Genomic DNA, 11,266 nt, shown 5'->3' on the forward strand with positions numbered 1-11,266 from the left:
CTGAAAATATTCAAGTGAAGAACTTGACTATAACATAATAAAATTCAAGCAGAGTTTTCCCTTTCTTACTAGAACATCTCTCCTGCATCAAAAGTGCCATTGTAGGAAACTGGCTTTCCAGTGTTTACTGCAGGAAGTGAGAATTTTCTTTTTGCCTTTGAACTGTCATTTTTTCCTGAACTAGATTCTTAATAAAATAAAAGTAACTTTTAGTGTGTGGTTACTAATGGTTTTTGTGGGTGTGTGTAGTTCTAAAAACATCCTACTGGTTGGTACAGCCAAGATGATAGCTCAGATTCCCCACCTGTGCTTCTCTATAGAGGGGCTGTTTTCCTGACTTGGCTGTGAACTAGTCCAGGCTCTGAGTCCAAAACATACACGTTGCATAATATGTACCCAGACCGAGGTGAAAACAGCTTCATCATACCTACCCGTGGCTGGCGAGCATTAATCAAGTCATGAGAAAAGGTGTCATTTTAATGGGGCTGAGTACTATACATTGAAGACTTAGTCCACACTTGAAACCATGAACATTGACTGTCTGGCTGGCTGCAAGGGACAGATTCACACGCAATGTGAAGACTCACAAGGTGTCTGCTGCAGCCCCATGATGCAACTGCTCAAGTGTTTCTGTGCCACCACCAGCCTTTCCTTTATTATGAGGTTGTCAACCAGGCAGACAGAACCTATTTTTTTTTTTATAGGAATAACCACACTTGGGTTTCATTTGAGGTTGAGTAGGTTTTCTGGAGACCTCCTGTAGGATCTTCTGCGTGGAAAAGAACTTAGATGTATTGACTGGTGCCCTTCTGCCTGTATAAAAAGCATATTGAGGGCTGGAGGTGGCTCAGTGGGTAATAGTTCTTGCTGCACAAGCCTAGCCCCGGAGTCACAGCAGCAGAAGAAAGTGGGCTTCTGAAAGTGGTCTGACCACAGAAGCACCAGAGCATGTGGAACCAAGTATGACATACATATATCGTACATACATAATAATGATAAAGTCATTAAAAAGAAAGCAAATTTGAAAAAAAATTATTACCTTGCTATACCTTCAGGCTGTAAATTAATATGATTAAAGTATTCTATTAATTTACTTTTGACCAGTGATTATGAGTTTATGTGTGTAAGTATTTTGGCTTGTCTAGTCATGCTGTTTCTATGTAAGTACAAATAAAACACAAGGAATTGTGGGTGAAAAAATGTATATATGCAGTGTTTTAGATCCAAGTTCAGCACACTCCATGATGTATTACTACAAAACAGTGCTACGGTTTTCAGCAATTCCTGAAAACCAAATGGAGTAAAAAATAAATGCTGAAGGAAAAGTTCTGCATTGCAAGAGAGAACAACAATTTGAAAGACAGTCAGCTCCTCATCACAGAATTGGAGACTAAAAGAAACTATCAAACTATGAAAAAAAAAATAACAGAAAGCAACCATGAAAATGGAGCTGGAGAGATGGCTCAGCAGTTAAGAGCACATGCTGAGATTCCAGCGGACCAGATTTTTTTCTCTCTCAGTATCTACATGCAACGCACAAGTGCAGACATCTCTAGCTCCAGCAGAGCCAGTACCCTCCTCTGGCCTGCCTGGGCACCTCTATAGAGGTGGCATGTAGTCTCTGAGAGACACACATATATTCATAAATAAAAAGAAAATAAGTCTTTAAAAAACCTGAAACCCCAAATTTAATATCTAAAGAAAAACCTTTTATAAATAAATTACCACACAGTTACAATACGTTGAAATCCTTTGTTATTAGATTTATGAAATACGCAGATGTTTCATCTATGACAACAACACAGGAAGGCTGACATGTGTAGAAGCGTGTGATTAAAGAACATGAGGTTCAGTTTAGTATTTTACTTAGAGATGTCGATATTCACTGAAAGCTGACGGTGATGATTTAGAGCTTGATACTCTCATCCCTCCTAGAACATGGAACTGAGGTCAGCATGTTTTTTATTACAGATAAAGTAACATCTGCTTCTAATTATTATGAAATTGCGTATATGAGACCAAACCTACTGCTAAGAACAACTATAAAATCTATATAGATCTGAAAAATAGATGTTTGGCAGATTGAACAATCATCCTGAGTAGCCAGGGTAAAGGATTAGTGAAGAAGGAAATAAGTGAAGTGAGCTGGACTCCTTCATCACTTTTGCCCTGGAGGAAACTGCTGAATGGAAAGCATCCCGCAGCTTCTGGCAGCTGCTAAGGAGGGAGCAATAAGACGAGGGGATGACACCTGCGGTTCAAAGCTGATGTAGGACCACAGCGTCCTGGGAAACATCCTTGGCTTTCCACTGAGATATGAAGGAACTGAAAACTATATATATATATATATATATATATATATATATATGGAGAGAGAATCAACTCTCAGAAGGCCTAACGTCAAAGCTATCCCAGTCGTTGATTATGGCCAACTGTCAAAAGTAAGTTCGCTTCTTTGGCGAGGGGTTGATTGATTATCATTCACAGATTCCGTCATGTTTTACATGTAGTGTCTGAGATTTATCATGGGATTGTTAACCAAGCCAAAAGACAAAATGACTGAAAACTAAAAGAAAATGAAACGATATAAATAGATCATTAAGATATGCAGGTATTGTCTGGGATAACCAGATATGTACTTCCAAACAGTTGTGATGAATAGCCTCAATGACAAAAATGGAAGATTTCCCCAAGCTCTTGGAATCTAAGAAAATGATGTAATTAGAATTAAAAAGTTGAGCTGGAGAATTGGCTCATGTTTAAAAACACTGGCTGTTCTTCAAGGGGAGCCAGGTTCAATTCCCAGAACTCACATGGTGGCTCACAGTTGTCTGCAAAAGATTAACTGGAATGATAAAAATATTTTACCAATAAAAAGGAAGGCAAAAAAAAGAAAGGAAAAAGAAATAGGTTATAGGTGAGATACAAGTAAAGTAATATGAAGAGAGCAGGTGCAAATGTGATATAACAGTGCATTAAATTACTGACTACTTTAAAGCTTAAAATTATCAAATTGTAGTACAAATAAAATACAGCCATATGTTGTCCACAAAAGACATATCTAAATGAAAGGATGCAGACAGCTTAAGATAAAAAGGACAAAAGTATATTCATTTACCCATAATGTTAATGTTATTTTTACTGACCTGTGTTTTTCTTAGTTTCTCTCCTAACAGGGCTATCACACAAATATTGAAACTCTCATACTTTTGTTTAATAAAAAACTTCACAACATAATAACTGAGGAGCTATTACTCCATTCTTAGTCCTCTAAGCTAATTTGACTTCCTCCTCCTGCACATCTCAGCAGTACTTGCACTTTGTAACTTTCATGATCCAGCTCTTTCTCCTGATGTCTCTTGGACCTCTTTCATGGCTCCATCCCTACTTCCTCCCCTAACTCTTCCTCCCCTGCTGGCAGGAAGCCCAAACCTATTCTCTCCCCTGCTTAGCAATTGACTGTAAGCTGCTTTACTGGTATACCAGGGGACAATTGGGGAAACAGTGTTTACACAACAGTGGGACAGGAGATTCCCAGAATAAGGATCACAACCAAAAATGGGAGGTACAGAAATCAGCATTTGACTTACACAATAACCTTGTGCCTACACCATAATTTTTCCCTGGTAAGGATAAGAAATCTGGAACACTAGCAACAGTCAAAACAAACTTCATTCAGGCAAGTGCCACAGGTTGGCAGAGATAAAAGGAGTGTGTTCTGATAAACCGTAACAGAAAGGCATAGCCAGGGTTGGGACTGGCTTGCATAGCCACATGCCCCCCCCCCAATCTTTATGTGTGGTAATATGAATTCATAGCTTGAAATCAACCATGATAGAAATATTTACGCAATGGAGACAGCAAATGCTGGCAATTAGGAGTTGGCTCCCCCCCCCCCCCACCCCGCGCTAGTTGTTTGCCAGCATAAAACCAGATTAGCTGAATGAGACCAATTATACATTTAATGCAAAGAGGAAAGTGTTCGAGCAGAACTGGAGACTTCAGTGCCCTTCCTTCCATAACTGACTGGACAACCAGACAGCAGCCTTTCAATATGGGGAAGCTTCTCTCTTCACGTCCACCATCATTTCAATGTTTTACATCACAGTAAAAATCCATGATACCTCGCAAAGACCACAGCAGTTTAGATGGCTCAGGAGTTACTGCTCTTGCATAGGACCTGGGTTCACTTTCCAGCACCCACATACAGGTGGCTCACAACCACCTGTAGCCCCCGATCCAGGAAATCTGATGCTCTTCTGATCTCTCCAGGCTTCTACACATACGAGTGTACAGGCACATACATACACATATAAAACAAATATTTAAAAATTAAAAGCTTAAAAATGGGTTGGAAAGCAAGTTGCTTTTCTTAATTATGTATAGACATAAGCAAATCTTATTTTTAAAAAAAATTGAACATATATAAAATGTACATTTACAAAGCAAATAATATGGGTAGCCTGACTTCATGTTCCTACCTGAAATCTACCATGCAAAGGTATTTCCATCATGTGGTGTGAAAGTCCTGACAACTGGGAATCATCTCTTTCTTCCTCGCACAGTTTCATTAAAGATTCAGTACAACTCTCTTCAGTGATAACCACAGACTGACTGAGTCTTTAATGATGACAAAGGCAGCAGCCGCAGTGGGAATCATACAAGCATAAATATCAAGCTCTGTTCTAAGCAGTTTCCTATGCCAAGTTATTGAATCTATTCAGCAACCAAATGAGAGAAGTACTTTTAATTATCTTCGTTTAATATGAAGAATTGGAGATGATGAACATACAATATCCTAAAATCACATAGCTGACCTTCATAGCATTATTAACCATCTTTTGGCTGCACTTAAGGTGATTTGTCTTGAATTGAACGCTTCTGCAACACATTTAAAGCATAATGGCACATTTGGTGGTGCCCAACTGTATGCTTGGCATTCGGAAGGTAAATGCAGGAGGATAGTTCAAGGTCAGCCTTGGCTAAATAATGAGTTTGAGGTCAGCCTGGGCTACAGTGAGATCCTGCTTGAAAACCAAATAGAAGACAAAACCGAATAAATGAAGTGAGCCATAAAGCACATTATTTCCACATGTACTCTCTCGCCCTCTATTTCCCTCCCTCTCCCCCCTCTGCCCTTCCCCTCTGTCTTTCCTGGTCACTCTCTGTGTGTCTTTATGTATTTCTTGAATGTTACCTAGAAATGTAACTTATGATTTGTTGTTCAGAAATAAGTAGTTAATATTCGGAACAGGGATAGCCTGCAGACACGAACTCAGTTGCAGGATATGGTTTTCTCATTAGCATCAACCTCTAAAAACATTTTTATTTTCCTTGGACATCAAGTCAGACATCTTTGCTATGGTTTCTTTTAAAGTCACATATGAAAAACACATAACAACATACTACTGAAATAATTTTAAAGTACAAAATCCAGTGATACTGGCACATTTAAGTTGTCCAAGCAGCACTATTCCATCTTCCGGATTTTGCCATCATCCTAAAGAGAATTTCTTTATGTGTTTCACTTTAGTTATTTAAGACATTTCCCGCCTGATTCCAAGCTCTGCTAGTCTGTCTTATGATAGCTGTGTGTATGACGAGTTGGTCTGCTCTTGTTCCCTCATACAAAGGGAATCCTGTCTTATCGGTCCTTTTGTAGCTGGCTTAACTTCACTTAGTGGTTTCAAGATTCCCCCATATATTAGTATTTCATGCATTTTAAAGTTGCAGAATATCGTATTACATGAAAATATCATATTTTTCTTATCTACCCATCTCTTAGTTAACAATTGAGTTATATGTAGCTTTGAGCTTTTGTGAATAATGCCCCACTGAGTACTAACATATAAATATCTGCTTGATCCTTGCTCTGGATATACACACAGAAGAAAAATTAGATGATGTGACAGTTCTACTTAACTTTTTGATGAACCACAAAACAGTTTTTCACAGTGGCCACAGCTTTCCACTAGTTATGCACAATGCTTTCAATTTCTCCACATTCTAATGAATGCTTGCTATTTTCATTTCTACTTGCTCATTTTGTTTTTTCAATAACAACTGTACTATGGGGTGTAAATTCTAGAGTACACACAAAAAGTCTTCAGACACCAATTTGGGTGCCTGATTAACACTACCTGGATTTAGCATCACATTCCTGTGGGTTCAGGCCCTCACTCCAGATGCCAAGGATAAATTCTAGGTCACATGTAATTTTGATAATAAAATACAATTACACAATCATCACAACTCCTTTCTCAAGTTTGGTGATTTGGTAGAATGGTTCACAGAACTTAAGGGAAGACTTGGCTTCCATTTCTATTTATTGTTAGAGGATACAAAAAGGATGCGTAGTCAGGGCTGAGACACAGTGCTGAGCTTTGGTGCCCTCTCTGGATATACTATTTCTGAGAAGGTGGGTCTATCTACCAATGAGAAAGCTTATTATTTAACTTTTTATAGAGGCTTAATGGCTGGGACCTGACCTTTCTTCCCAAGTGATGTAGATGGGGCTGGAAGTTCCATTCTAATCATTTGATTTTTGTTGTTTGTTTGTTTAATCGACCATATCCTGAGGTCTTCTCTGTCATCTGGGCTTGGTGTTATGAACTTGTAATCCCAGCAATTGGGGTGTGTGTGTGCTGAAACAGGAGGACAGCTATGTGTTCAAAACCTCCCTGAAACACAGGAGTTCTAGGTTAGTCTAGGCTATAGAGGAAGGTCCTGTCCAAAAACTGTGTATATAAAAATCCCCAAACTAAATTATTTCATTAGCATAAACTCATCTTTTGTTTCCTGTTACTTTAATTGTCTCATTGCAAATAACAAGACTCTCTTTATTCATGTAAGTCCCAGAGCTTTAAATCTCCTGTGACAGGAACTGGGGACAAATGTCAAAATCATAAAAGAGGTATTTTATTGTGGCTTTGAGTAACATTTCCTGAATTATGAACAATTATGAGCATCTTTTCTCTTACTGGCCATTGGCACATCTTCTTTGGAAAAATGCCATTTTGAGCCACTTTCCCATCTTGAAAGATTAGGTTGTTTTTATATTGTTGAGTTACAGTATTAGACAGTTTTTATATATATTAATCCTCTGTTAGATATAAATGGCAGCATTTTCTACCATTTTGTGGGCCGCTTCTTTCCTCTTTTGATAGTGTCTTTTAAATTCAAGTTTTTAAAGTATAGTCCACTCTATCTAGGATCTTGTCCTAACTGTGTTTTTGGTATTAATCTCGGAAATTATCATCAAATGTTGAGAAGGTTTTCTGAGCTTCTTCTGAGAGCCTGTTTTTGCTCTGATCCCAGGTGAGCTGTTTCATATTACTAAGAAAGGAGATTGCCTACAGTCTTTTCTGGCAGATGGATACTCAGTTTCCCCAGCTCCCTTTGTTGAGAACATTTCTCTTTGTCCTCTGGATGGCGCTGACATCCTTGTTGGAAATCACTCAGCATTTCTTAGGCCATGGTTGTTCCTGCACTGTGTCTTCAATATGTAAAAATGGGAAACAGGACCTATGTTCCTTCAGTAATCATACATGTTCTCTAATAATGAAAACATACGTAGTTTGGATGGCAGAGGGGTTATTATATGTAACACATGAGTATGTTAATAAATGCAGACAAGAGTCACTCAAAAATGATTTTAAAGCACCTCTTTATTATAGATAGGTAAATGTGGTTGGTTGAGGTTAACGGTATGCTTGTAATAGATGAACATCAGGCTTGTCCATACAGCAAGCGGCATAATCTTTTTCTTTTAATATTGAACTAACATTTTTCTCTGACAACAGCAAAAGTCTGAATGGGCCAAGCTTGTTTTAGTGGAAAAAGACTCCCTCAATTCATAATGCTGTTTGAAAGACTATAAAATTCTTTTAAGCACTAGCATTATATTTAAGAACAGTGAAAAAAAATCAATGAATACTAAAGAGCAAATATTTTCTACAAAGCATAAATATAAAGTTTTATAATTTAAAACAGCAGCAGTTTTCAAAAGGTTGGCTGAATCAAAACTTTACACAATATTTATATATATACAAAATATCATTCCAGATGATCTTGGAGTTTTAAAACAGTACATCACAAACAATAACCCAAATCTACCACTGGATATAGGTGGCCTTAAGTACTCTTTACAGCAATTTAAAGAAAACGGAACAAAACAGAAAACCCAAAAGAAACACCCCAATTCTCTTGTGAGTATGCACGAGTTAGGACATGCTGGCCTTGACTTCGTGTGCACAAAGAGAATTCTAAAATAAAATAAGGACTTGGCATAAATAGCTTTACTTGTTATTCAGTGGGAGACCAAACAAATGGAAATAAGCGTTAACAATTAAGACATCTTGATGTAACCAGTACATACACTCTTAATGACGAAGATGAGGAAAGGAGTAAGAGAGTCTGTGACAGCCACAGCACCCTGTTCTGAGAAACAGCACCAAGCAACACAAAAGGGCAACACGGAAGAGGTAGTGTACACCGGCTAAGATTTTATATGCCCACGGGGGGACCGAATACAGCTTAGTGTTTGGGCAGAGAAGGTGCTGCAGACTGTGGCTGGCGAGGTTTAGACAGACATATCACACCGCCTGGAGCACTATCCAGTACTGCTCCCCAGTTCCCCACAGCTCCAGCTGTCTAAAGGGACGAAAGCACAGGACACCCTCAAGAATTCCAAGTTTAGAAATTTTCCATCCTAGGGAATTCTTTACGAAAACGCAGATCAATGACAAAAAAAAAAACAAAAACCTGTAAGAGAATTAAATACATTATCATAGTCCTTTAAAAAAAATGCCGTTTCTCCTTAGGAGGAAATCTTTTCTTCCTGAGAGTTCTGAAGATTTAGCTCGTCTTTTTCCTCGCACATTTCATAACGACACACGTTTCTGTCTACACTTCTCCCTCTGCAATTACCTGAGCAGCAGCCCAGCTTCCGCGCCCCCGCAGAGGCCTCAGAGAAAGCACACGGAACTGCTTTCAAAGTAGTGCTTTCGCTCAGTTCTGAGATGAGGAAGGCTTTGGACTTCAGTCACGGGAAGCTGATTAGGATTCTGGGTGTGGAAAAGGAATTTTGCCGAGTGCCAGCTGCCATCCTGAATCTGTAAAAGGAGAGCAAAAAAATGCTTTCGTATGTAACTACCTCTTCAAGCAATCATTCTCAACAAACCATGCCCTTCACGGACGATGTGGATTCCCTTCAAGATGTAGAGAGACAGTGGTGCCAACTCCGGTGGTGCATGCCGGGAATCTCAGCAGCTCAGGCGAGGGAATCACAAGTTTGAGGGCTGCCTGCGGTATGTAGTGGATTTGAGGCCAGTTTGGGTATATAGAGACCCAGCTCGTGAAACAAAAATAAGAGGTTTAAAATAGAAAACATTTAAAACAATGACAAATAAATAGTAATTACTACCAATCAAAAATTGCAAGTCTAGGCCAATTTTTTTCCCCTGTTCCTCCCTTGCCTCTATCTTCTCCTTCCTTCTCCCTCCTCCCCCCACTATACTGGGGATTAAACCTATGTCCTTCTGCTTGGTAGGCAAGGATTCTATCATTGGGCCACACCTCGAGACTCTTTATATACTGATCAGGCTGATAAGCTACCTGCCATGCTAACCCAGCGCCTCTTTTTATACGTAAAGACATGGTCTCATAAACTGCTTGGGCTGGGTTTGAACTCACTCTGCATGGCTTGACCATATGATCTGTCTGCCTCAGTCTCCTGAGTGGCTGAGATGACAGACGAGTACGTTAGGCCCATTGTGGTGGGGTTGTCAACAGGATCAAGAATCATCTGGGAGACTGGCTCTGATCGTGTTAGCAGGGCATTCCCTTTACCACATTAACTGAGGTGGGAAGACCCGCCCACAGTGGGTGGCAGGATTTCCTAGACAGGTGTCCTGGACTGCACGTGAATGGAGGCAGTCAGCTGAGCACCAGGGTGCATACATTCACTGATGCAGTGGGTGCTCTGTGAGCAGCTCCAACCCACAATATTGCTTGTGCTGTTTTATTACAGCACCGGGAAGAGAGGCTGAGACACCAGGCTTCCTTTCTTTGTGATAGCGCTGTCTTCCGACTTTCACTGCCAGAGGTTAATGCCAGCCTTGTGCCTCTGATGGAGCGCTGTAGCAGACAGGAGTTAAAAGCCTGCAGGACTCCATCTGTTCCTTTTTTGTGTATTTATTTATTTGGTGTGTGTGTGTTCATGTGTGTGTGTGGTATGTGTGTGTGCATGCATGTGTGTGTGTACACATGTTAAGTCAGAGGAAAACCAATGAGATTTAGTTTTCTCCTTCCACCACATGGGTCCCAATGACTGAACAAGAGTCATCAAACTTGACAGAGAAGCTTTTACCCACTGGCCATCTTGCTAGTCTCCTCCCCCTGTTTTTCTTCAGGATGGTCATTTTGGGGGGGGGTGTAGAAGAGAACCGATTTTCACAATCTTTGTCTATTAGGTAGCAGATAACTAGGGTTGCCTCAGTTAGGAGCAGTTAAGTGATAACCATATTGAATTATCTTCAGTTCCCTTCCTCTCCCCATTCTGCGGTTTTCTGTTTGTATGGCTTTCTTCTTTGTGCTCTCTAAGCCTTCTGCTTTTCACATTTCTGCAGCCTCTGCTGTTTATGATAAATGATACAGTCAAAACCTGTCATAAAATGTTCTATGTTAACCATTCAACAAGAGAAAGCAGAGAAGCACAATTGCTTAAGTTTGTGGAGCTTTTTATTCAGAAGCTAATTTACTCACTTGTAGTCTTGTCATGGTCTGAACTTTGAAGGATCTTCAGTGATTATTTTAGCTAATATCTTCATGTTAAAGCCAAAGCGACTGAAGGTCACCAATAAGTTATTCATCTGATGTCATAAGGTTGGTATGAGAACCAGAGCTAGAACTTGGAGGACTCTGTTACGTCCACTCACTAACCATCACGCAGAGGCTGCACTCTGCTGCCCATTAGGCACAATTGGATGAGCTGTCATTTCTAATCTTATTAGAAATGGATAGGAAATACAAAGGTGACTTAGTTCTGACATCTGAAGTAAACAGCTTAGCAATCTGACTGGGAAGAAGAGACCTAAATAAGCATGCAAGACCATGTAAGGGCAAGATCCATTGTATAGATAGAGACCACATATGGTGAGGGAAAGATGTATTGTACAGTTAGAGACCATGCATGGTAAGGGCAAGACAGAGCACGCGCGCACACACACACACACACACACACACACACACACACACACACACACAC

General features: G+C 39.8%; 1 protein-coding gene across 1 annotated transcript in view; it reads right to left on the reverse strand.

Moving 5' to 3' along the window:
• Nucleotides 1-8,768: 8,768 nt before the first annotated feature.
• Nucleotides 8,769-11,266, reverse strand: part of Col24a1 (collagen type XXIV alpha 1 chain) — a 247,837-nt gene continuing 245,339 nt past the window's right edge. The window contains exon 60 of the mRNA XM_055614315.1: nucleotides 8,769-9,113. Within this exon, the coding sequence (XP_055470290.1) occupies nucleotides 8,967-9,113 (147 nt within the window). The 3' untranslated portion in view covers nucleotides 8,769-8,966. The remainder of the gene's footprint in view (nucleotides 9,114-11,266) is intronic.

The sequence above is a fragment of the Psammomys obesus genome, unplaced genomic scaffold (genome assembly GCF_907164565.1).
Source record: "Psammomys obesus unplaced genomic scaffold, mPsaObe1.curated_primary_1811, whole genome shotgun sequence".
In the NCBI taxonomy this organism is placed as follows: domain Eukaryota; kingdom Metazoa; phylum Chordata; class Mammalia; order Rodentia; family Muridae; genus Psammomys; species Psammomys obesus.